This window comes from Odontesthes bonariensis, chromosome 11 (assembly GCF_027942865.1).
Source record: "Odontesthes bonariensis isolate fOdoBon6 chromosome 11, fOdoBon6.hap1, whole genome shotgun sequence".
Taxonomy (NCBI): Eukaryota; Metazoa; Chordata; class Actinopteri; order Atheriniformes; family Atherinopsidae; genus Odontesthes; species Odontesthes bonariensis.
The window spans coordinates 5,487,471-5,515,283 of record NC_134516.1 but is presented as its reverse complement, the minus strand read 5'-3'; the positions used below and the strand labels follow the sequence as shown (position 1 = coordinate 5,515,283).

General features: G+C 40.8%; 1 protein-coding gene across 1 annotated transcript; it reads right to left on the bottom strand.

Annotated features, from left to right (window-relative positions):
- Positions 1-221: 221 nt before the first annotated feature.
- Positions 222-26,665, bottom strand: cyp27a2 (cytochrome P450 family 27 subfamily A member 2). The gene is made up of 10 exons (XM_075477326.1): positions 26,353-26,665; positions 24,746-24,936; positions 22,788-22,987; positions 21,751-21,948; positions 21,501-21,664; positions 16,001-16,167; positions 6,677-6,758; positions 6,344-6,580; positions 3,533-3,654; positions 222-2,352 (listed from the first exon to the last, which is right to left on the bottom strand). The coding sequence occupies exons 1-9, from the start codon at positions 26,611-26,613 to the stop codon at positions 3,538-3,540; spliced, it is 1,617 nt and encodes a 538-aa protein (XP_075333441.1). The 5' UTR covers positions 26,614-26,665; the 3' UTR covers positions 222-2,352; positions 3,533-3,537.
- Between the last annotated feature and the right edge of the window lie 1,148 nt (positions 26,666-27,813).

Below are 27,813 nucleotides of genomic sequence, written 5' to 3'. Positions count from 1 at the left end.
CTCTTTCGTTTGGTAATTTCGGTGTGTACATAGTCATAAGACACACTTTTCTGTGGGTCTTGGAAAATCAGTCAAAATACTGTAAAACACTTGGCAGTATGGGTCTCTCTGCACTGAAAATGGCTGGCAGCCAATCAAATCAAATCAAATTTATTTGTATAGCACATTTCATGTACAAACAGTTCGAAGTGCTTTACATAAAATAAAAGCATTGCAGCAGGGAGTGGAAGAAGCATTAAAAATACATAAAATAATATAAAGAGAAACAAATAAAATCATTTAAATGAATTTAAAATCAGGCAACAGTCTAGATACGTTAAAAGATATTTCATGCATAGACACATGAGAACAGAAATGTTTTTAACCTGGATTTAAAAATGTCTCCATTTGGTGAAAGTTTAATCTCCACTGGCAGTTTGTTCCACTTGTTTGCAGCATAACAGCTAAATGCTGCTTCTCCATGTTTAGTCTGGACTCTGGACTGGACCAGCTGACCTGAGTCCTTGGATCTAAGAGCTCTGCTGGCTTTATATTCTCTGAACATATACCAATGAGTTAATAGAACGAACTGGCCATGGACCCAGCAGAACAGAACCAAGACAGCTCACACCTACACTCGGCTCTATCCAATCAAGGTGTTCTCTTGGGACAGCATGAACAGATGCTACAGGGCCTGGTCGCTAATAACCAGGCTGTTGTTTCCCAACTCACGCAACTTACCGGCCAGGTAGCGTTACTCACCTTCATGTTAAATCCTGCTTCTGCTTCCCTAGGAGATCCCACCCCCCAGCTCCAACCAAGCCCACCTGAGGTTCCTCCTGGGGCCCACGAGTCACGTGTAACTGATCCAGAACCATTTGGTGGCGACCTGGATGCGTGGGCAGTGCTCCATGGTATTTAAACGTAAACCCCAAGCCTTTGCCTCTGACATTTCAACGATTCACTATGTATTGGGACTGCTTCGTGGGAGGGCGTTAGTCTGGGCAGAGGCTTTTAACACCAGTGTTTTATTGGACAATAGTTCCTATGAGGACTTTGTTAAGAGACTGAAAGCTGTGTTTGACCACCCTGATCATAGTGGTTCAGCCTCTAACCGTTTGCTGTCCCTCCGTCAAGGAGCCCAGAGTGTGGCGGATTACTCCGTTGGATTTTGGACCCCGGCAGCCGACTCCCGCTGGAATGAGTTGGCATCTCGTGATAAACCCCCTAATTTTGACTCTTTGGTTTCTCTGGCTATCAGGTTGGACAACCGTCTCTGTGGATCCTTGACAGTGCCAACAGTTCTTCTCTTGTGTACACTGCTTTAGTAGTAGTGCACATTGTCAAAAAATTTAAATATAACAAAAAAGCAGATCAATAAAAATAACTAAAAATGTTTAGATAGAAACTAAAAATTATAAATGACATATAAACGACGAGAAAAATTGAGAGCTACAGACTTGCTGCCGATAAGGCCGGCGCATAGCAACCGATTTGGTTGCGCATAGCAACCAAATCAAACAAACCTCTTTCACATGGTTTTATAACCTGACATGATTCTATTTATTCATCTAGATTTAAAAAAATGGTTATTTCTTCAGAGGGGTCCAACTAAAAAAAACATCACTCACACATGTGAACATGAGTTTTACTGCAGATCACAGCATTTGTGCTGCTTTAAAGTACAATAACATCTACAGGAAAAAATCCACAATGTTTTATCAGGAATATTTAGTTCCAATAAAGAAACATAAAAATATATATATATATATATATATGTTCTTATTTGTGCAAAAGCATTATAAACCATTAAAAAACATTTAGAGCTGAGTAATACATGAAGACACTTTTACCTTTTACACTGTGAGCAAAACTGTGCCGAAACATCAGAAAAATATGAATTAAAAAAGGGAAAAAAAAAAAACTGTTGTTTGATTAAAAAAATTAAAACAAAAAAAGAATTTAAAGATGTTTTATCAACAACTGAATTTTGGTAAAAACTAAATCAAACGATTATAAAAAGTCTGTGTTTACACCTCCCGGTCGAGAGGGGGCGCTGTGCTCCCTTGTGCGTTCCTCTATGTGTCTTTACATTTTAAGGCAGAGATGTCGAAGCAACGTGTTCCTGCTTTGTTACAAACAAGAATGATTAATATCACACATTCAACATAAAGCTGCAAAGTGCATCGAGTCAGCAAGCATCCACACACACGTGAAGTGGACTCAGAGCATTTTACAAGATGCGCCACTGCACAAATAAGCCATCACGTGCATTATCGCGCATTAGTCTGAGCATCAGGTACAGAGTTCTTGTTATACGGATTTAATTTTCCCGCAGAGCGACGACGCCAAACTGGCCTCTTCTGCTGGAAACTGTAGAAGAAGAGAAACGTTTGTGAGAGAGCTGATGGCAGATAGGAAGACATCTCTTCAAGGGAAAAAGAAATGATGAACATGAGAAACATTTCACAAATTGCTTAAAAATAACTATTAAGCACTTCTCTAAATGATCATACATAAACTGTAATGTGAGAATACTGATACAGCATCAGTAATCAAAGCAGACGGTCGGAACTACTTTATCCTGAAACTGTTATCTCTCAGCAGCTGTTCACCTGATTGGTTTAACTTACTTCCCAAGCAGGAAGTAATTCTGATTATGTTTCTCCATTTTGATTGCTGGCGCATGGGAGTAAAGGTAGACTTTTCTTTACTGATTGTAAAACATTAAAGGGATGGTTCGCTTCTTTTGACATGAAGCTGTATGACATCCCATGTCAGCAACATCATTTCTGAACATCTTCTTACCCCCTGCTGCGTCCTGTGAGCAGAGTTCCAGCCTCGTTTTGGTGTTGATGAAGGTAGTCCGGCTAGTTGGCTGGGGTTTAAAAAATAAAGCGTTTTGCTTCTCAGAACAATATGCGTTCAACAGAATAATACATTTGCATCACAAAATGGTTCTCCAGGAAAAAGTCAGACCTCACAATCGCTTGGCCCTATTTTCTCTCCTTTCGTATCACTGCCTGCTGTACAGACCCAGCAGTAAACTTCCGAGCAGTAAACACTGTAACAGGCGCGGCTGTCGGCAGCAGGCAGTGATACGAAGGGAGAGAAAATAGGGCTAAGTGATTGTGAGGTCTGACTTTTTCCTGGAGAACCATTTTGTGATGCAAATGTATTACTCTGTTGAACGCATATTGTTCTGAGAAGCAAAACGCTTTACTTTTTAAAACCCCAGCCAACTAGCCGGACTACCTTCATCAACACCAAAACGAGGCTGGAACTCTGCTCACAGGACAGCAGCAGGGGGTAAGAAGATGTTCATAAATGATGTTGCTGATATGGGATGTCACACAGCTTCATGTCAAAAGAGGCGAACTGTCCCTTTAACATTCAGGATCAGGAATGAGCTTTCACACAAAGATAAGAACACACTTCTGCAGAACGAGAGGGTCTTTCTCCCTTTTGAAACAAACAATAAGATTGGGCTGAAAAATGAAACGAACAAGAAAAACAAAGAGAAGTTTCAGTGCCAACACGTGGCGGTTCCTGCCTGTTTCAGGTTCTGGGCAGGAAGCGCAGGTTGATGGGTGTAGAAGGAATGAGCAGCGTTCGGGTCTTTGGCGCCACGGTCGGGGCTCCGTCCTCAGGCTCCACCTTGTAGTGCTGCATCAGCTGCAGGAAAGCACACATTTGATCACTATGATAAACGGTCAGACTTACATTTTAAGATTTATCTTAACATCCTCAAATAAAAAGTGTGGAAATAGATCAAAAAGTGGTTTATTTGTTTGACCTTATGTGAGGATATTTAAGGAGTAAAGTATTATTTCCTGTAATTTAAACTCCAAACCAAGTCTCTGACAGAATAAACCTCAGAAACAGATCCGCTCAGCTTGCAGGATTAACTTATCTGGGCTGGAAACCAGGAACAGCGTGCATCTGATATAAGCCTTCAGCAGCACATCAGTACCTGCACGCATGTGGTTCATTTCCACTTGTGTTTTGCCGCCTCTTCCTCTCAACTCGTCTTTGCACACGTAATCTGTTTGATTCATCAGTTAAACTCTGATCACTGTAACCCGTGTCCTGCTTTCTATCAGCGGGGGGTGGGTGCGACGCGTAGAAGGACACGGACTTTCAAAAACAAGACTTGATTATTTAGTTCAAAAACAAGGTTAAAGGGACAGTTCGCCTCTTTAGACATGAAGCTGTGTAACATCCCATATCAGCAGCATCATTTCTGAACATCTTCTTACCCCCTGCTGCGTCCTGTGAGCAGAGTTCCAGCTGAGTTTTGGTGCTGATGAAGGTAGTCCGGCTAGTTGGCTGGGGTTTAAAAAATAAAGCGTTTTGCTTCTCAGAACAATATGCGTTCAACAGAGTAATACATTTGCATCACAAAATCGTTCTCCAGGAAAAGTCAGACCTCGGCTGGAACTCTGCTCACAGGACGCAGCAGGGGGTAAGAAGATGTTCAGAAATGATGTTGCTGATATGGGATGTCATACAGCTTCATGTCAGAAGAGGCGAACTATCCCTTTAACATAAATCTGAGCCGGAAGACAAGATCTAGGCTGTGTTCAAAGCCGCATACTACATACTTCCATACTGCATACTGATCGATCAGACAGTATGCAGAGCGTTTACCCACAATGCATTTCGCTCCTGCCCGAGCCGAAATCAGCCGGCCTGAAGCTGATTTCTCTTAAGCTGTAAACTCTGTAAACTTTAGCAACATTTGAAACATTTTCAGGTGAGAAAGTAGTCGTTTAGATCCCCAACGTGTTGAAAACCTGACAAAATACCGGCTGTTTACAATTTTGTTCCCACGAATTCGGCGCTACTAAAGCTAGCTGCAGTGAGCAACGCACTTCCTGTTATTTTCACAAAATAAAATACCCGTTGCCTTTTATCATAGGGAAAGCCATTACCATATAATTGGTGCTTTTGTTTTGAAAACAGGAAGTGAACCTACCCTCGCTGTAGCTAGCTTGAAACTGCCGTTTTGACAGGAAATGACGATCGGCGACGTCACGTTACGTTGCATCTTGGGTAGTTTGAGTATGAGTAGTAACCTCATGATGCATACCCAACATTTCGGGGAATCTAGTATGCATCCGGGAACTTCTGCTTACTCAACCTCGCATACTAACTCAAAAAGTTAGTAGGAGTAGTAGGAGAAATATGCGGTTTCGAACACAGCCCTAGACTGTGGAAAAACCAAAACATGACTAAGGCAAAACCAAACAAGGACCATGACGTGGCATAACTTGCAAGCACTTATCTTGGCTTTGGTGAAGGATGTAAGGATCTCACAATGACTGTGAGAAACCAGAGAGACTAAATACTGTGGGAACTGATGAATGACTGGATGCAGCTGAGAGAATCGACAGATGAAGTGAATGAACTAATGACCTGAACATGGGGGACTGAGGAACCAGAAACTGTGGGGAAAACAACGGCAAAACTAAATATAAGACCTGAACTGAGAAAACCAAGGCATGAAATAAACTAAAACATGATATAAAACACAAAACTAAGACTCAAAACATGGGGGAAAACCCCATGGACATGACACTTTCAGGCTCACAAACCAGAATGCACATCAGTTTTAATGAGTAGATGTGAGTTTGAAGTGTGGAACTAATGCTTGGAGAAAGATTTAATGCAACTATGAGAACTTTACCTCCTCATCCAGGGAAAAAACACACACATCAGGGCTGGGTTATACCATTTAATCGGGGTACTTTCTAAAAAAAGGGATGAAAAATCCCACGTAAAAATTAAACGAGTGATAAATAAAACTGTAGGAGCTATTTGTAAAGTTAGTTTTTGTTTTTTTGGTTCTAGTTGTAAATTTAATTTGCTAATTATGAGTAACTTTATTTGATTAATTTCAGTGCTTTATTTAAATTAGATTTTTTGCTAATATTCCTTGTTAGTTATTTATTTAGAATTTTTTCGGTAATTGGGTCACACTGGGCCCCTGGAGTCCCAGCATGCACCTGGGTGGGCCGATGGTTTTTTACCAGGGAAAAGGAGAGAGCAGCAGGTTTTCTTTGTTCTTTTGTTTGTTTTATTGTCTTGAAATAAATCATCAGAAAACGCAAGAATTCATTTTGTTTTGCCTGCATTAAACCACATCCCCCATGGTGCATCAGTGGTCTTTTGATTTAGTTTGGTTTAAGTTTAATTTGTTTTTTTATGGATAAATGGCCACTACAAAAACCTTTAAAAATAAAAATCCTTGGAACGTCTGGTGTTTGAATGATGAAGGATGTGAAAACTGGAACTCGTTGGAGGTTGATTAGATTGTGCATCATCAGAGCAACTGTGAGGCCAGTCATATTTCATCACTCACCCTGGACAGAGCAAAATACATCTCCATCTCCGCCACCCTCTTCCCCACACAGGCCCGCACCCCCACCCCGAACGGGATGAAGCTGTACGGGTGATGAGCGTAGAAGCCGGGCGTCGCTCTGCCGCCGTGGCGGCTGGGCGTCTCTGAGCGAAGCCACCGCTCTGGGAAGAAGTCCTCTGCTTGTGCAAACTCTGCCGCATCGTGACTGGCTGCGTAGTGACACAGATGGAACTGAGTCTAGAAACAAAGGGAGAGTAAAATGAGCTTTATTTAGGGAGGACGTTCAACCTGCACAACTTCAGATCTGGAAGTGTTTTCAAAGGAAGTTCTGACCTTTTTGGGGAACCAGTAGTTGTCCACAATCACTTCGTTCTCTGAAATAAAGCGTCCGTTTCCATGAACCACGGGATACAGACTGGTGGAAGAAAAGAGAAACGGACCAAAAAGTAAGCACTTTGGTAAGTTGGTACTTAGTCTTTGCTGATATTTTATACTTAGCTGCGCCAGGTGAGAAAAAAACCGCATGAGCACAGACTTATACACCCAGAAAGATCTACAGAATTAAAGCTTTTCTCTCCCAAAAAGACCAGGGCTGTGTTCCAAACCGCATACTTCTCCTACAACTCATACTAACTTTCTGAGTTAGTATGTGAGTTTGAATAAGCAGAAGTTCCCGGATGCATACTAGATTCTCTGAAATGTTGGGTATGCATCATGAGGTTACTACTCATACTCAAACTACCCAAGATGCAACATAACGTGACGTCGCCGATCGTCATTTCCTTTCAAAACGGCAGTTTCAAGCTAGCTACAACGAGGGTAGGTTCACTTCCTGTTTTCAAAACAAAAGCACCAATTGTATGGTAATGGCTTTCCCTATGATAAAAGGCAACGGGTATTTTATTTTGTGAAAATAACAGGAAGTGCGTTGCTCACTGCGGCTAGCTTTAGCAGCGCCGAATTCGTGGGAACAAAATTGTAAACAGCCGGTATTTTGTCAGGTTTTCAACACGTTGGGGATCTAAACGACTACTTTCTCACCTGAAAATGTTTCAAATGTTGCTAAAGTTTACAGAGTTTAGAGCTTAAGGGAAATCAGCTTCAGGCCGGCTGATTTCGGATCGGGCAGGAGCGAAATGCATTGTGGGTAAACGCTCTGCATACTGTCTGATTGATCAGTATGTAGTATGTAGTATGTAGTATGTAATATGTAGTATGTAGTATGCGGTTTCGAACACAGCCCAGGAGAAACTCATCCATGCATTCATCTCCAGCAGACTCCATCACTGTAACGCTCTTTTAACTGGACTTCCCAAAAAGAGCATTAAACATCTGCAGCTCATCCAGAACGCTGCTGCTAGAGTTTTAACCCGGACTAAGAGATCTGAACACATCACAGCAGCTTTAACATCTTTACTCTGGCTTCCAGTCAGTCACAGAATAGATTTTAAAAGCCTGCTGATGGTTTACAATCTGTGATCTGTTCAGAGAATATAAAGCCAGCAGAGCTCTGAGATCCAAGGACTCAGGCCAGCTGGTCCAGTCCAGAGTCCAGACTAAACATGGAGAAGCAGCATTTAGCTGTTATGCTGCAAACAAGTGGAACAAACTGCCAGTGGAGATTAAACTTTCACCCAATGTAGACATTTTTAAATCCAGGTTAAAGACATTTCTGTTCTCATGTGTCTATGCATGAAATCTGCACGATACCTTTGAACTTATCTGGACTGTTGCTGGTTTTTAAATTGATTTAAATGATTTTATTTCTTTCTCTTTATATTCTTTTATGTATTTTTAATGCTTCTTCCACTCCCTGCTGCAATGCTTTTATTTTATGTGAAGCACTTTGAACTGTTCTGTCCGTGAGTTCAGAGGAAGAATGATTCAGATCTTCTTTTCTTTTTTTAGGTGAAAGAAGCATTACCACAAAACAGAAGTAATGAAGAAAGTACACTGAAATGTACTTTCTACACTTTAAAGCCAGCACAGAGCACTGCATGTGCAGGCAGACCTCAGCTATGAGGAAACATGCAGTTCCTCAAACATGCCGTTCAGACAGATTACAAAACTACATGGATATTACAAAAAAAAGGGCCTCTTTGCTAAATGCCTGCTGAATATATTCTGGGTGATTTTACCTGTAAATTTTGTGTTTCATACAAACATTAGCATCTGTACGGAAGCTCAGAGCGGACGTGGTTACGTGTAAACTTTTTTTTTATGGTTTAATCGAGATAACGAGTTAATTTACCGATGGTTTTCGAGGCCACTTTTTCTCCCCAGTCCACCCCTGTTTATATGTGTTTATATGTATTACTGGCAAAGGTTTTTACCCATTTTTTACCCCCCCTTCATTGAAAACTGAATGAAGTAGCCTATGAATCAAACATGTGGAGCGTTTGTGAAAATGCACAAAGCAAATCCCGCTGGTGTGACGAGCGTCTGAAGAACGGAATCAGGTTCAACACACACCGATCATGCCGTCATCGTTTTCTCGAGATAACGAGATAATTATGCCGTTATCTCGAGAAAACGATAACTCTCGTAAATCATTCGGTAACCATGGAGACGGCCTGGTCAATGATGAAGTTGACTATATCAGATTAAGATTAAGAACAGATTTATTTGTAATGCATGCACACAAAATTTGTCCTCCACTTCTAACCCATCCAGGTTGGCAAGGCTTTAAGAACACTGAAAAACTGATTGTGAGCATTCAAGAAAAGAAACCATCGGTAAATGAACTCGTTATGTCGAGAAAACGATCAGAAAAAAGTTTATACGTACCACGTCCGCTCTGGGCTTCCATAAATCTGTGAAAAGAAGTCGGTCAAATAAGTTGTGTAATAAATCCCCTGCCACTCCTCCCCCAACTCGTACATCCTGTGAGTATAAAGAGTTCAAAACCCTCTTATTTATGGAGATGGATGATGCATTACTGTATCAGGATCTGTGAGTGGCAGCTACATAAAGCTCTTGGCTTTCTGCTTGCAACATCAGCACAGATAGGGCCAACAGCATCACATGTACAAACCAGAGGGCTGATGAATTTAAATCAGTTTAGAAGAATAAAGCATTCTAGTATAGACATGGCAGAGGTAGCCAAATGGTTTGGTGCTGTTTAGCTGCATCTGGAGCAGGACTCTTTGCCATCACTGATGGATTCTGAATCATATCATCAAATATCAAACTGAGCGAAATCAGCTTCAGGCCGGCTGATTTCGGCTAGGGCAGGAGCGAAATGCATTGTGGGTAAACACTCTGCATACTGTCTGATCGATCAGTATGTAGTATGTAGTATGTAGTATGCAGTATGCAGTATGTAGTATGCAGTATGTAGTATGGAAGTATGTAGTATGTAGTATGTAGTATGCAGTATGTAGTATGTAGTATGCAGTATGTAGTTTGCAAGTATGTAGTATGTAGTATGTAGTATGGAAGTATGTAGTATGCAGTATGTAGTATGCAGTATGTAGTATGTAGTATGCAGAATGGAAGTATGTAGTATGTAGTATGCAGTATGTAGTTTGCAAGTATGTAGTATGTAGTATGTAGTATGGAAGTATGTAGTATGCAGTATGTAGTATGCAGTATGTAGTATGTTGTATGCAGAATGGAAGTATGTAGTATGCAGTATGCAGAATGGAAGTATGTAGTATGTAGTATGCAGTATGCAGCATGTAGTATGTAGCATGCAGTATGTCGTATGTAGCATGCAGTATGCAGTATGCAGTATGCAGAATGGAAGTATGCAGTATGTAGTATGTAGTATGCAGAATGGAAGTATGTAGTATGTAGTATGCAGTATGTAGTATGTAGAATGCAGTATGTACTATGTAGTATGTAGTATGCAGTATGTAGTATGTTGTATGCAGAATGGAAGTATGTAGTATGTAGTATGCATTACATTACATTACATTACACTTAGCTGACGCTTTTTATCCAAAGCGACTTACATCTATTTAGATACAGGGTATTGGTTACAGGCCCTGGAGCAATGTGGGGTTAGGTGCCTTGCTCAAGGGCACTTCAGCCATGAATAGAGGTGTAGGGAGAGGTAATGGCGGGAATTGAACTTGCAACCCTCTGATCTTAAGTCCGCCTCCCTAACCACTAGGCCACGGCTGCCCCCATGCAGAATGGAAGTATGTAGTATGTAGTATGCAGTATGTTGTATGCAGAATGGAAGTATGTAGTATGCAGTATGTAGTATGTAGTATGCAGTATGCAGAATGGAAGTATGTAGTATGTAGTATGCAGTATGCAGTATGTAGTATGCAGTATGTAGTATGTAGTATGCAGAATGGAAGTATGTAGTATATAGTATGCAGTATGTTGTATGCAGAATGGAAGTATGTAGTATGTAGTATGCAGTATGTAGTATGTAGCATGCAGTATGTAGTATGTAGTATGCAGTATGCAGTATGTAGTATGTAGTATGTAGTATGCAGTATGCAGAATGGAAGTATGTAGTATGTAGTATGTAGTATGCAGTATGTAGTATGTAGTATGCAGTATGCAGAATGGAAGTATGTAGTATGTAGTATGCAGTATGTAGTATGTAGTATGCAGTATGCAGTATGTAGTATGTAGTATGCAGTATGTAGTATGTAGAATGCAGTATGTAGTATGTAGTATGTAGTATGCAGTATGTTGTATGCAGAATGGAAGTATGTAGTATGTAGTATGTAGTATGTAGTATGCAGTATGCAGTATGCAGAATGGAAGTATGTAGTATGTAGTATGTAGTATGTAGTATGCAGTATGTAGTATGTAGTATGTAGTATGCAGTATGTTGTATGCAGAATGGAAGTATGTAGTATGTAGTATGTAGTATGTAGTATATAGTATGCGGTTTCGAACACAGCCATTGTGTGGGAATGTTCCTACATGCTCGTTCCATAAATGAGGGCGTAGGGTTTGAGCAACACACGAGCCTTGATGCAGAGGACAGCCTTGATATTTGAGCGTACAGATGTAACTGACACACAAGCAGAAACTTGAAGGTGTGCAAATACCAAAAAGTGTTTATTTCAGAACGTGCCCAGATTACGCAACTCCAAAAGCAGACAGAGTCCAGACTGCAGCACACTTTGAGCAGTTTCTTGTTCCTGTTTCAGTCATCATGGGTAGATTTTAATCTTTAATCTCAAACTATGAGACAGAGAAAACATTCCAGTGGAGAGCTTTTAAAAAAATGCACCACTTCCATCAAACTATCACAAGAAACGATCACATTTATCCTGGCATGCCACGGCCTCCCTCCCCCTGATCGTAGGAGTGGATTTGAGGGTTTTTTGTAGGGCTGGGCGAGTTAACTCGTTATTATCGCGTTAACTTGTTAATTATTTAACGCCGATAAATATTTTATCGCGCATTAACGCAGGTTTTATTATTGTAAAAGTCTGTTGAATGCATCACAGTCACACAGTTACAGCAAACACCACAAAGCATGGAGTAATAAAATAAAGATAAACTAGCAGGTAGAGATGGGACCAAGTCACACATGTGCAAGTCTCAAGTAAGTCCCAAGTCTTAGCTTTCAAGTCTCAAGTAAGTCTCAAGTCTTAGCTTTCAAGTCTCAAGGAGGTCTCAAGTCTTAGTTTTCAAGTCTCAAGTAAGTCCCAAGTCTTAGTTTTCAAGTCTCAAGTAAGTCCCAAGTCTTAGTTTTCAAGTCTCAAGTAAGTCCCAAGTCTTAGTTTTCAAGTCTCAAGTAAGTCCCAAGTCTTAGCTTTCAAGTCTCAAGTAAGTCTCAAGTCTTAGCTTTCAAGTCTCAAGTAAGTCCCAAGTCTTAGCTTTCAAGTCTCAAGTAAGTCTCAAGTTTTAGCTTTCAAGTCTCAAGTAAGTCCCAAGTCTTAGCTTTAAAGTCTCAAGTAAGTCTCAAGTCTTAGCTTTCAAGTCTCAAGTAAGTCTCAAGTTTTAGCTTTCAAGTCTCAAGTAAGTTCCAAGTCTTAGCTTTCAAGTCTCAAGTAAGTCCCAAGTCTTAGCTTTCAAGTCTCAAGTAAGTCTCAAGTCTGAGCTTTCAAGTCTCAAGTAAGTACCAAGTCTTAGCTTTCAATTCTCAAGTAAGTCTCGAGTCTTTGCTTTCAAGTCTCAAGTAAGTCCCAAGTCTTAGCTTTCAAGTCTCAAGTAAGTCCCAAGTCTTAGCTTTTAAGTCTCAAGTAAGTCTCAAGTCTTAGCTTTCAAGTCTCAAGTAAGTCCCAAGTCTTAGCTTTCAAGTCTCAAGTAAGTCCCAAGTCTTAGCTTTCAAGTCTCAAGTAAGTCCCAAGTCTTAGCTTTCAAGTCTTAAGTAAGTCCCAAGTCTTAGCTTTCAAGTCTCAAGTAAGTCCCAAGTCTTAGCTTTCAAGTCTCAAGTAAGTCCCAAGTCTTAGTTTTCAAGTCTCAAGTAAGTCCCAAGTTTAAGCTTTCAAGTCTGAAGTAAGTCCTGAGTCTTAGCTTTAAAGTCTCAAGTAAGTCTCAAGTCTTAGCTTCCAAGTCTCAAGTAAGTCTCAAGTCTTTGCTTTCAAGTCTCAAGTAAGTCTCAAGTCTTAGCTTTCAATTCTCAAGTAAGTCTCGAGTCTTTGCTTTCAAGTCTCAAGTAAGTCCCAAGTCTTAGCTTTCAAGTCTCAAGTAAGTCTCAAGTCTTAGCTTTCAAGTCTCAAGTAAGTCTCGAGTCTTTGCTTTCAAGTCTCAAGTAAGTCCCAAGTCTTAGTTTTCAAGTCTCAAGTAAGTCCCAAGTTTAAGCTTTCAAGTCTCAAGTAAGTCCCAAGTCTTAGCTTTCAAGTCTCAAGTAAGTCCCAAGTCTTAGCTTTCAAGTCTCAAGTGAGTCTCAAGTCTTAGCTTTCAAGTCTCAAGTAAGTCTCAAGTCTTAGTTTTCAAGTCTCAAGTAAGTCCCAAGTCTTAGTTTTCAAGTCTCAAGTAAGTCCCAAGTCTTAGCTTTCAAGTCTCAAGTAAGTCTCAAGTCTTAGCTTTCAAGTCTCAAGTAAGTCCCAAGTCTTAGCTTTCAAGTCTCAAGTAAGTCTCAAGTTTTAGCTTTCAAGTCTCAAGTAAGTCCCAAGTCTTAGCTTTCAAGTCTCAAGTAAGTCTCAAGTCTTAGCTTTCAAGTCTCAAGTAAGTCTCAAGTTTTAGCTTTCAAGTCTCAAGTAAGTTCCAAGTCTTAGCTTTCAAGTCTCAAGTAAGTCCCAAGTCTTAGCTTTCAAGTCTCAAGTAAGTCTCAAGTCTGAGCTTTCAAGTCTCAAGTAAGTACCAAGTCTTAGCTTTCAATTCTCAAGTAAGTCTCGAGTCTTTGCTTTCAAGTCTCAAGTAAGTCCCAAGTCTTAGCTTTCAAGTCTCAAGTAAGTCCCAAGTCTTAGCTTTTAAGTCTCAAGTAAGTCTCAAGTCTTAGCTTTCAAGTCTCAAGTAAGTCCCAAGTCTTAGCTTTCAAGTCTCAAGTAAGTCCCAAGTCTTAGCTTTCAAGTTTCAAGTAAGTCCCAAGTCTTAGCTTTCAAGTCTTAAGTAAGTCCCAAGTCTTAGCTTTCAAGTCTCAAGTAAGTCCCAAGTCTTAGCTTTCAAGTCTCAAGTAAGTCCCAAGTCTTAGCTTTCAAGTCTCAAGTAAGTCCCAAGTCTTAGTTTTCAAGTCTCAAGTAAGTCCCAAGTCTTAGTTTTCAAGTCTCAAGTAAGTCCCAAGTTTAAGCTTTCAAGTCTGAAGTAAGTCCCGAGTCTTAGCTTTAAAGTCTCAAGTAAGTCTCAAGTCTTAGCTTTCAAGTCTCAAGTAAGTCTCAAGTCTTTGCTTTCAAGTCTCAAGTAAGTCTCAAGTCTTAGCTTTCAATTCTCAAGTAAGTCTCAAGTCTTTGCTTTCAAGTCTCAAGTAAGTCCCAAGTCTTAGCTTTCAAGTCTCAAGTAAGTCTCAAGTCTTAGCTTTCAAGTCTCAAGTAAGTCTCGAGTCTTTGCTTTCAAGTCTCAAGTAAGTCCCAAGTCTTAGTTTTCAAGTCTCAAGTAAGTCCCAAGTTTAAGCTTTCAAGTCTCAAGTAAGTCCCAAGTCTTAGCTTTCAAGTCTCAAGTAAGTCCCAAGTCTTAGCTTTCAAGTCTCAAGTAAGTCTCAAGTCTTAGCTTTCAAGTCTCAAGTAATTTCCAAGTCTTAGCTTTCAAGTCTCAAGTAAGTCTCAAGTAATTTTTTCTTGGTCAAGTCAAGTCAAGTCAAAGTCAAGTCACCTTATTGTTGCAATTTAACCTGCAGAATCTGATCTTAATAAAGTGAAAACACAAAGATATAAGTAACTGTCAGTAAACATCATTGGCCAATGTGTCCAACCTGTCCACCCTGTATCATATCAAGCTAACGTTAGCTAACTACCGACTAGGCTAACAGGATAATATTAGCTAATTTGACGAGCACTTACTGGTCAGAATGGATCTTTAAATGATGAACAAAGTTGGAAGTTGTCGTCTGGCTGTCTGAGATGTTGATGCCGCATGTCTTGCACTGTGCTGTTCGTCTTTTGACGTCAAAATGGTGATTACGAAAGCCGAAGACAACGACTCTCGGTCCCGCTGACATGTTGATGCATATCTGATATGAGTTTATTCTCTCTAATAAACACTAAGGTATGTAGAGAGGGCATGACTGACTGACAGGGTAGGGATCCAATCAGGACGCCATTCTCAGCCTGCGCTCCTACCGGGTAATCAATGTTATTTTTAAAATTAATTTATTAATTTTATATTCAAACTGAAAACATGAACTGAATCACTCTCAAGTCATTCAAGTCATCGTGTCTCAAGTCAAGTCAAGTGCCGAGTCTTTAACTTCCAAGTCCGAGTCGAGTCTCCAGTCTTTTATTTTTTGTCAAGTCACAAGTCATCAAAACAGCGACTCGAGTCTCCATCACCGTTACAGGTGTGAAGCTCACGGAGCTAACCGGCGCTACTTCCTGTTTTACTTGTTTCAAAATAAAAAAGCACGTATTTCAAAATGAAAAAAAATTTAAAAAAACTCCTGCATTTACTGCCAAGTTGAATTGTTTTCTCAGCGTAGTAGTTCCAGTCTAAAATATCACACAAAGGCAAAACACACAACTGATAGCAGCAAGTCATTCAAGGAAACAGACAGTGGAGCGAGGCTTCTACATAAAAACTACAGAAAGATGCTGATGTTAAAAGTGTGTTTGCACAACAAATGTTATGGCACTTTCATTCATATGGCAGCACATTTAAAATAAAGCTAAATGCTAAAAGCTATACGCTACTTTTGGATTCATTTTGGGATTCTGCGTACAAAAGCGATTAATCGTGATTAATCAGGGAAATCATGTGATTAATTAGATTAAACATTTTAATCGTTGCCCAGCCCTAGTTTTTTTTATGCACAACCACTGTTTTCTTGTTCCTTCCATTTTCCAAGCCTTTCAAAGCAGTATTTGAAAGGGAAATTTCAGAGTTCTCTTAGCTCGCCTTCCCTGTACCGCCTCCGAAGTGGCTCTAAATGTTCACTTTAGGAGGAAAGCTTTGTTTGTTTTGGACAACCACGTGTTAGAGAAGCTGTGTTTCAGCGAACAAGCATTGTTCACATCTTCCAAATGCAAAACAAACAAAAAAAGCAATGGAACCTGGCTTTTAAGTCAACAGCACCAATTTGATGCACTATGCTTTCACAGAGCAGCTCAGGCAGATTTAGTTGCAGATCCAAACAGCTGTATTTACCGTAATGTCTCTTTTATGACCGCCTTCAGGTAGGGCATCCTGCCCAGGTCGTCTGTGGTCGGCTCCCGTCTGTCCGGACACACCGAGTTCACCTCGCTGTGAAGACACTCCTGAGCCCTGCGGTCCCTCGCTAAAAGGTACAACGCCCAGGACAAGGTGTTGGATGTCTGAGTGAGAAGAGGGAGAAGGAAGAATAGAAGATTCAGTGAATACCTCCGTGAGGGTTTCAAGTGCTTCGTGAGTTTAGTGGATAAAAAAAACAAATAAAAATGTGTTATTTTAAATGAAGCTGCGTTGATATTCATTTATCAAAGCTCTGGTCGGCCGGTCTACATTCTGACGTTAACATTGCCGAAGAAGTAACATCATATTTAACCTTGTAGCACCCACAGTTGCAGATATGCAACAAGCTTTTTATTTATTTACATTATTTATTTACATTATATTTTTTATTTGATTTTTTAGATTTACATACATTATTTACGTTCATGTGTAATATTTTTTTACATTACATTTTATGTGCAGTTGTCATAGCAATCGTTTCTTGGCTCAGTGAATTACACTCTGCTTTGCGGTGGTTTGTTCTAGTTCGTTCTGGCCTCGTTTGGTGTGGTCTGCTTTGTCCACCTTTCACAGCGGTAATGGGAGGTCTGGGGTCCGTTTCACGTAGCAGGTTCAACCAACTCTGAGTCTATTCCTGATCTCTGAGTTGATCTACTCTGAGATAGAAAACTCTGAGTTTTCGGTTCCACAAACGCTGATTTGAGTGAGGTTAATCAACTCTGAGGAGGTTCACCTTGAGTTTAGCGCGTGCATCACAACTTTAAAAAGCCAGCATCAATGGAGCCCCGATTCGACGAGTCACCTTGGCAACGGGGAAGAGGAGGGGCTACGTTTTTCACCAACCTCGAATTGGAAATCTTAATGCGCTCATACGGCGAGTTTCAATACGTTTTTAGAAATAAGTGCAACAGCGCTGCAGCAGCAAAAGAGTAAGTTTAAATGTAGTCCTTTGCAATCACAATAATAGTACAGGGAAACTGCTTGAATGGTAGCCCATTCATTTATTTCATTTAGGTGCAATCCCGCAGGGGAGAAGCGCTCTTGGCAGTTTAAGATGAAATATAAAAAAATTGTTCAAACAGGTGAGACCTCGGCATGGAGGTACCTCATTTTGATCATGTTTTACACTGTAAAGTAAATATTAAGTGGATATTAAGGCAGATGCCTGTAAAACGGGTGGTGCCCAGCACCACCACCTCTAACGGGAGGGCAGTGGCTGAGGGAATCCCCGGAGGGAGTCCACCCCCAAGACACGAGTGCCTTTATAAAATATAATAGGCCTATATATGTCTTTTTTAAGCCTATTCATACAAATATTTATTTGTCTTTTATGTCTTTTTTTCTTTTGTCCCAACACATTCTGATGGTGCCGCTCAAAAAGATAATTGTCTGTAAATGCAAAAACATTCGTCGGAGATGGTTATCATCTCCAACGAATATTTATTTCTCTGCGCAGTAATGCTGCTCCTTCATCCACGGGATCGTTGTCAAAAGGACATGTTCGTGAAAAAAGTCGCCTCCTACTGTGCCTGATGGACTTCTAGAAGTAGAAGAACTCGCTCTGCTGACTGAATGAATGAGGAAATCAAATGGCGTGTGTGGCTGAAAGAGGGCGGAGACAGAAAGAAACTCGAGGTTTCTTGAATAAAACCTGGTCCCGACCAGGTTAGGTTCAGAGAGTCTGTTACTACGGTAACTGACCGAGAGGTTAAGTTACCTCTCTTTGTGAAACAGGCTAGAGTTACCCCTCTTTCTCGGGGTTGAGTTACCTCCCTTTGTGAAACGGAAAACTCAGGGTTTCCCTCATTTCAGGGTTAACCTACTCAGAGTTTTCACTAAACCTGCTACGTGAAACGGACCTCTGGTCTCCAAATTGTATTATTATGATTATTTTTTTGCATTTTTTTAATCAGCTTCATGTGCACATTTTTATTGACATTACATTTTTTGCATTTTATATGTGCTTCACTTTTTCTCAACAAAGATCTGTGAAATCTGTTTGATTTGTTGTTGAATGGAAAGTTTATGATGGTTGCGTTCCGCACTTTGTATTAAGAATGTTCAATAAAGGTTTATTATATACATTTTATTGTGGTAGCAGCAGTTACTGGTGAACTTTCACTAAACCTTTCATCTGCAGAGAATGACTTGGTTTTGTGAACAAAATTAATCAGGTAAGCCCACAGTTGCAAATATGCAACATTGCCTAAAATGATCAAAAATAGCCCAATTCCAAAAATATTGGTTTATTCCCACCCAAAAAGATGCAAGAAGAGCCAAAATGAGTTTTTTCAATGATTATTCATATGCTTGGGTGCTACAAGGTTAATGATTTATGATGATTATTTCCAACACCCAAAATAAGCCGTGCATTTAAAGGGACATTAGTCATGAATGGACAGACGGCAGTCAGAGGGCTCCTGACAGACAAGCTGTGTTTAAAAGAACAGGTTTTCTCCATCTAAAGCAACAGAAATCTCATGGTGGTTCAAGGGAAATCTGGTGGAATCTACACCAAACAAACCCTCTTAAGGAGGAAGCCGTCTTTAGCTGAACTGATATCGCTCCAGACTGCTGGTCGTGTTGCTCGAGCAGATGAAGAAGTGAAGGTGCAGCTGGACAAGTTCTTCAGCTCCTGCCTGCAGTAAATAATCACATCTGTGCACTTTAACAGAAGGGCTGGGCAGGTGGACCTTTATGGGGCAAATTCTTGCCTCTACATCATCCAAAATGTCTTCATGCTCATGAGAGAGAATGGTGAAATACTCCCTTTAATGATTATACAGTGGAGGAGGAATGTAATGTTATATAATGTGAACAGTCAAGAAAAAGTGGCGACTCAGTTTGATCTTTTCCAGTCACAGAGATTTTGGCTGTGTTGGAAACCGCATACTTTTCCTGGTACTCCTACTAATCATTTTAACTTTTTGAGTTAGTATGATTAGTAGGAGTAAGCGAGAAGTTCCCGGATGCATACTAGATTTGCCGAAATGTTGGGTATGCATCATGAGGTTACTACTCATACTCAAGGGCGTAAAATTGCGTATGGACGCTATGGACGTGTCCATACCAATATTTGGATACGTTTAAAATGTCCATACCCATTTTGAATGGGAAATTGCACAGCGTTCGGGAAACAAAGGGTTAATTTTCCCCTTTGGCAGCTCGTTCATGCTCGAACTATTTTCTTAGCGGTGGCGGAGTAATATCAACGAACATCCAGTACAAAATGTCAAATAAAACACGACAGAAGCAACTTTTCGCCACGAAATTTGATATGGATTACCAGTGCACACCAGTAACCACTCCGGTGAGTTGATTATTTTGAAAACGGACGTTTATGGTGCTTTTACGGACCTTTTTGGACATGCACATGACTTGCCGTTCTGAAGCAGGTTGAGAAGAATCAAAATTAGGCAAATACCAGAGACAGTAGTAAACATCAAAAAAGCGGTGAGGGGGGTTCTAAAACATTGCAGACGACTCATAAAAGAGGCTTAATGTTGAAAATACCGCAGTTCTCCTTTAACTCAGCTGTAACAGGAGGCAGATGGGAGAATGAGATACAAATCCACCAGCCTGCACAGCTGCTCATGCTCTTGTGTTATCTATCTTATAGGTTTTGGAGAACACGAGCCTGTTTAAACTGCAACAATAAGCCTCCCCCTGGCCTGGGAAAGCAGCCAAATGGGCTCTGTGACCCGTACTGTGGGTGCAGCTCGAGCTGGAATCATGTCTGTTTGTATTGTTGGAGGTTTTCATTCCCTCGGGCGACTCTGGAGGAATTTGCCTGTGAGCAGCGCGGTGCTTCCAGGAGTTTACAACATAAATACTGACACACATGGCCACACAAAGAAGAAGTAACTTGTTTTATTTGCCTTCACATCTCCTGCTCGTCATGCCTGGGCATGCAATCTATTTTTTACTTCTTAAAGGGGACAAGACACGGAGATATAGACTAAACCTGTGTGCCCAGACTGTTGTTTTCTTTGAAACAAGAAAGTCTGGAGATGTGGCGACAAGGGCCTCAGAAAAGCTGAAAGTCAAGACGAACAAGTCCCAAATCTGGTTTCCCCATGAGCAAGACTGAATGTAGATTCATTTAATCTACTATTAATTCAAAAGGTCTGCATGTAATCCAATTTCACTTTCTAAATGCTGTATTTGAGCTAAATGTCTGCTATACACCAGTATCTGGCTTAGTAATGAAAAAAAATAGCTGAAAAATACTTTAGATATTTACAGGAAATGTATTCATTTACAAGAAATAGTAAATATATATATATATATATATATATATATATATATATATATATATATATATATATATATATATAATGTATATATAAGAACATAGGACTCTGCTTGCTATTTCATGGCAACTTAAAATAAGTTCTTCCACCAGCCAAACACACATAAGGTCTCTGGAAAAGTTGGATTATTTTCGTTTTCAATGATCTCTTCTTTGTTTTTGTCTCAGTTTCCCTTCATGTGTTGCATTATGATAATCACTGACAGTCATATGAAAAAGAAAACTCATCCTTCTTTCAATTCTTAGGTTTAACATATCAGGACACATCCAAAAACGATCTGGCCCTTCGTTTCTTCTTCCTAACCGTGTCTTAAAATGAGGTCAAACAACCTGTTACACTGAGTCATCATTAACTGAGACAAAACACAGAAGCAGTGAGTGAGAAACTAAGTGAACCCCTGATCCAGCAGCTGGTAGCAGCAGTGAGTGAGAAACTAAGTGAACCCCTGATCCAGCAGCTGATAGCAGCAGAGAGAAACTAAGTGAACCCCTAATCCAGGGGCAGACTGAAGGCTCTGCCTTTCAAACTGGCAGCTGGTTCCACAAGAGAGGGGCCTGATAACTGAAGGCTCTGCCTCCCAAACTGGCAGCTGGTTCCACAGAGAGGGGCCTGATAACTGAAGGCTCTGCCTCCCAAACTGGCAGCTGGTTCCACAGAGAGGGGCCTGATAACTGAAGGCTCTGCCTCCCAAACTGGCAGCTGGTTCCACAGAGAGGGGCCTGATAACTGAAGGCTCTGCCTCCCAAACTGGCAGCTGGTTCCACAGAGAGGGGCCTGATAACTGAAGGCTCTATCTCCCAAACTGGCAGCATATGTCTGTATATCTAATCTTTCCCCAGTCACCACAGACGTGCCGTTTCCTCACTGATCAGTAAATGGACTGAAATTAGAAGCTTTCCATTCATTCTTATTGAACTTTTTCCACCAAGAAAACCACCAGAGGGGATTATTTGAAGCTCAAATGATAGATTTTGAGATTAATCCCTCAAAAAACTACCTCTGGGGATAAGAAAGAAACCTTCAGATTAAAAGCTTTAAAAACCACTAACGTCGTTAACTTTTGCATGAGCACAAACAGCAGCAGGATCGTCAGTAATAACGCTGCAGAACTATGAACTTCTCACCGTGTCCACGCCTCCCAGCATCAGCTCCGTCACACTTATGTAGACCTCAGCTCTGCTGAGCTTGTCGGACGCCAGAAGGTAAGTCAGGTACATGCCCTCTGCGGGCTCCCCACTGCGCACCTGAGCTTCAATCTCACACATCCTTCTGTCGATGAGTGTCTGGGCTGCCGAGCGGTAAGCACAATGCATGAAGTGAGCCAAAGCCGGGCCTTAAGGCTGCGTGATTCTGCTGTTCTGTGCCGTGACGTACCCACATCATAGAGGTCATCCCAGGCCTGGACGAAGCGCTTCCAGAAGGGAAGGATGCCGCGGCTCCAGCGTGGGAGGATGATGACGGTGTCGGACAGCATCAGCATGTCATTAACAGCAGTGATGAAGCGCAGGGTGTCCCGGGGAATCTCCTCCTGCAGGCAACCCAGCCTGGTCTCAAACAAGATGGAGGATATACCTGCAGGTTGGAGGGTAAAAGGGTCAAAAGGAGGCTCTATCAGATAAGCCTTATGGCTTATGGCTCTTTTGTTCCCACAGCCAGAAGGCTTTTTAACATTTTTTTTTTTTATTTAGTCATTTATTATTATTATTATATTATTAGTTAGTAGTTGTATTTTTTATTAGAATTTGGTATTATTATTGTTGTTGTTAATATACAATCATTGTAAATAATAATTTTTTTGAGCTACTTGACTCATTTGAATTTCCCCCATTGGGGGATGAATAAAGTATTTTTCTATTCTATTCTCCATCCATCCAGTTTCTGTACCAAACTGAATCCGTCGGTCGGGTCGCGGGGGGGCTGGAGCCTATTCCACCGGTACAAGGGTGAGAGCATGCAAACTCCACACAGAAAGGCCCCAGCCGGGAGTTGAACCTGGAACCCTCTCTTATTCTATCCTATCCTATTCTATCCTACTCTATTCTATTCTATCCTATCCTATCCCATCCTTTCCTATCCTATCCTATTCTATTCTATCGTATTCTATCCTATCCCATCCCATCCATCCCATCCCATCCCATCCTATTCTATCGTATTCTATCCTATCCCATCCCATCCCATCCCATCCCATCCTATCCTATCCTATCCTATCCTATCCCATCCTTTCCTATCCTATCCTATTCTATCCTATTCTATCCTATCCTATCCTATCCTATCCTATCCTATCCTATCCTATCCTATCCTATCCTATCCTATCCTATCCCATCCTTTCCTATCCCATTCTATCCTATTCTATTCTATCCTATCCTATTCTATCCTATCCTATCCTATGATCTGATGGCAGCTGCTCCCACCTTCAAAGCCAAACTTGTAGAGCTCGGCTGCCAAATCCGACACCGTGGCCCGGTCCCGACTGAGACTGCGGAGGAACTCGATGCGTCGCAGCAGATCTCCAACCACCTGGTGGATGACGGGGGCGTAGGCCGACACCTCCTGCAGCTTCAACATTTTGGGGTTCAGGACGCTGCGAATCCGGTACCACTCTGGTCCCGTGCTACAGAGTTCACACAGAGAAAAGAGGATTTTATTCTAAAGGAAACAGCTCCCAGAGAAGTAACCTGTAACGTACAGAAATGTTCCTTCAGGGAAGGGAACAGTTTCCAGAGATGGGGACTCGAGTCACTGTGACTTGGACTCGAGTCGACTCGAGTCGCTGTTTTGATGACTTGTGACTTGACTTGACAAAAAAGAAAAGACTCGAGACTCGACTCGGACTTGGAAGTTAAAGACTCGGCACTTGACTTGACTTGAGACACGATGACTTGAGTGTTATTCAGTTCATGTTTTCAGTTTGAATATAAAATTAATAATTAGCTAATATTATCCTGTTAGCCTAGTCGGTAGTTAGCTAACGTTAGCTTGATATGATACGGGGTGGACAGGTTGGACACATTGGCCAATGATGTTTACTGACAGTTACTTATATCTTTGTGTTTTCACTTTATTAAGATCAGATTCTGCAGGTAAAATTGCAATAATAAGGTGACTTGACTTGACCAAGAAAAAATTACTTGAGACTTACTTGAGACTTGAAAGCTAAGACTTGAGACTTACTTGAGACTTGAAAGCTAAGACTTGAGACTTGAAAGCTAAGACTTGGGAATACTTGAGACTTGAAAGCTAAGACTTGAGACTTACTTGAGACTTGAAAGCTAAGACTTGGGACTTACTTGAGACTTGAAAGCTAAGACTTGGGACTTACTTGAGACTTGAAAGCTAAGACTTGGGACTTACTTGAGACTTGAAAGCTAAGACTTGGGACTTACTTGAGACTTGAAAGCTAAGACTTGAGACTTACTTGAGACTTGAAAGCTAAGACTTGGGACTTACTTGAGACTTGAAAGCTAAGACTTGAGACTTACTTGAGACTTGAAAGCTAAGACTTGGGACTTACTTGAGACTTGAAAGCTAAGACTTGAGACTTACTTGAGACTCGAAAGCTAAGACTTGGGACTTATTTGAGACTTGGAAGCTAAGACCTGAGACTTACTTGAGACTTGAATTCTAAGACTTGAGACTTATGAATCAGGACAGCATACATTCGTGATGTGACTTGTTCAACCCAGCAGCCGTGTGTCAAACACAGATGTCACCACAGATGTTACCACAGATGTGACCACAGATGTGACCACAGATGTTACCACAGATGTGACCGCAGATGTGACCACAAATGTCACCACAGATGTTACCACAGATGTGACCACAGATGTTACCACAGATGTGACCACAGATGTGACCACAGATGTCACCACAGATGTTACCACAGATGTCACCACAGATGTTACCACAGATGTGACCACAGATGTGACCACAGATGTCACCACAGATGTTACCACAGATGTCATATGTTACCACAGATGTGACCACAGATGTGACCACAAATGTCACCACAGATGTGACCACAGATGTGACCACAGATGTGACCACAGATGTGACCACAGATGTCACCACAGATGTGACCACAGATGTCACCACAGATGTTACCACAGATGTGACCACAGATGTTACCACAGATGTTACCACAGATGTTACCACAGATGTGACCACAGATGTGACCACAGATGTTACCACAGATGTGACCACAGATGTGACCACAGATGTGACCACAGATGTTACCACAGATGTGACCACAGATGTGACCACAGATGTCACCACAGATGTCACCACAGATGTTACCACAGATGTTACCACAGATGTCACCACAGATGTGACCACAGATGTAACCACAGATGTGACCACAGCATCCACTCACTCCACATGCAGGCCGTACGCCTGCCCCCTCAGCTCCCTGTACTCCTTCCAGTGGGGCAGCTCCACTCGGACTGGGTAGCGGCCTTCCTGCTGGATCACCTGAGCTATGAGCTCCGGAGACGCCACGTTGACGATGTCATACGGTCCGAACCTGGAGCGCCAGATGGGCCCGTACAGACTCTTCTGCAAACGCTGGAAAATAACGCAGAGTTTAACATGTATTCACACGAGTCTGGTGCTATGGAACTCCCTCAGCTCATTCACTGAAGCGGTTCATTGAGTTTCATAAAGTCTTCAAATCTAGGCTAAAAACCTACTTATTTAGGATGGCTTTTAATACCCAGTAGTATGATGACACATTTATCTTTTTTTATCTTATTTGATTTTGTTGTATTTTATTGCTTTCACTGTTCTTTTATTGTTTTTACTTATTCTTCTCTTTATTTATTACCCGTTTTAAAGCACTTTGGTACATCGTAAGGATTGTCTGTAAAAGGCTGTAGAAATAAAATACATTTACATATTTACATCAGTTAAGATGTGAGTCAGCTTCTTTTTTTTAATCTGTTATTTCTGACCAGTTTACAACAAGCAGACTTATAGCTATGTCGTGGTTTTATGGTAAAAGTGTTTTATGTCCATAATGGTAGAATGTTAGGTTTTAAAAAAGTTTTATTTAAATAGTTGATGCATTTTTTAGATAATTTTAGATCATTTGTTGCCTCGTTTTTGCAAATTAAGACTGATATGCAGCTGCTTTGCTGCGTTGTATTTTTAATACACTGAAAAAAGTGAAGTAAACTCTATTAGAGTAACTGTCATAATTTCTACCTTGTATTTTAAGATTCAGTAAGAACTCGAGCTTCTTAAGTAAAATTAAACATTTTATTAACGTAATACATGAATTATGGGGGAAGAGTAAGTTTTACTTAGGTTTCCTCATACAATTGAAATGTTTAATAGTTGTATGTACATAAACCTAGAAATACTACATAAACTTTACTCTGAAAGTGTGTCGTTAAACTCTACTAAGTTACTTCATAACAGCAAATACTACAGATATATAACATTTACTTAAAATTTTGAGTAAAATGATGTTTCTGCCTATGAAAAACAAGTAGACTTTACTTTATTTGTTTAAATAAATATAACTTAAAACTTAGATGTAATTAAGTAAATTTTACTTAATATCTTCAAAACTGTTATGTTTTATGGTAGTAAAATTTACTTGATATTGCAGCATTAAATATTACTTAAATCATTTGAGTGCAAATACTTACAAAGGGTTTTTTAAGTAAATCTTACGAGTTGTTTTTTTCAGTGTACAACAAAAAGAAAAAAACTGCCCCTTTGGGTGTGCTTTGATCAATTTGATCTAGCCTTTTGAAACCCTTACATTTTGCTCAATAATTCAGGCTGTAAACATACATTTTCTGTCTGAACATCTCTTGGATAGAACTTGATAACTAATTCTCCCCGACTCTGACACTGGAAATGCATCTGTCGCTGTGTTTAATCAAAACAACTCCCCTCAGTCAGACTCCGAAACACTTTCTACCTGTTACACTTTTTGCACTTTCTACCTTTTAAACTTTTTGCACCTTCTACCTGCAGTAAGTGGCCTTTGTCCGCGTATCCTTTGACAAACAGCCAGTACAGAGTGGTGGGCCAGCTGGGCCCCGGAAGATCATCGATGCTCTTCAGCTTCTCCGCCTGTTCAGTGGCCGCCTGGACGTTGAGGTTCCTTGCGGCCCAGACGGCGGCCGAGGCCCCGTGTCGGAGCCCCTGTCCGGCCCGGGGGGCCCGCGGTATCCCGGAGCAGAGCGCGGGGAGACGGTGGAGCCAGGCAGCAGCCGCCCGGGAGCCCATGGTGGAAGCTGTATGTCTGACAGAGCCGAATGATTCCTGCTCCTGTTTTCTGCTTCAGGACAGAAGTTACATTGTGTGTCTCCCCCTGCAGACAGTCCTGCAGTATCTGCTCTGTTCACCCCAAACAATCAAAGTTCTGAGTTTAGATTCATCAGCGAGCAAATTAGACTTATCATGAGGACGGGCTCTGGGTTTGCACACATTAAATGCTGTTAAGTTCCAAAGTAAAGATGGCCAGTAACTCATGAAAAATATCACATCATAACTTGTTTCACCATTTTTAGTTAAGTCTTAGAATGCGTCTTAGTGAATGCAATACGCTTCCGTAAATGAGTATTTTTGTTTCATTTTAATTGTTTAGGATAAATTGGTTTGTAATTAATTTAATTATTTTTTTGTTTGGGAAATGGGCGTTTCACACATAAATACTTGGGTTTTAGGGAGCTCACATCATAAAGATAGCCTACTTGTAGGAGCTATTTCACTATTTTTAGTTAAGTCTTACAATTTAGATTGATTTTATATTATTTACTTAGTTTTTGGTTCATAATTAGTTCGGAAGCTTACTGCATTCACTTGAAAAAAACAACAGTTTTTCTGTCTAATTTATGTTTTGGTTTGTTTTTTGGGATACTTTTTTCTGTTTTTCTGTTCAATTTATTTTTTGGTTTGTTTTTCGGGGTCATTTTTTCTGTTTTTCTGTCTAATTTATTTTTTTTTGGGGGGGGGGGGTTTGGGTGTCGTTTTTTTCTGTTTTTCTGGCTATTTCCCCCCGTTTTTCTGGCAATTTTTTCTGTTTTTCGGGGCAATTTTTTTTTTTTAGTTTAGAAAGCAACAATCAACGCATTCGTTCCTTCATGAGGGCTCGATTTAATGGAAGGTTTGTTTAGTTGAATCAAGTTTTACTTTGACCTGGGTTTAAGACACTGGGGGATAGTCCTGTCTTTAAGTCATGTAGATGGGATAACTATTAGTTTGTCGACTTTACGCAGGCACCTGAAGACATGTATGGGCGGGGCAGGAGTCACCTTAGGTCCACACATAGATATGTATAGAATGGCTAGATGTGTTACGTCTGAGTTTACAACGTCCGCACAAGTCGGCCATCTTACCCCAGGCAAGCTGCCTGGCGGGAGACTCAAACCTGAGATGAACTGAGTTACGCTAAGTGATCTGCTCTGACGTTTGTTTTCTGACAAA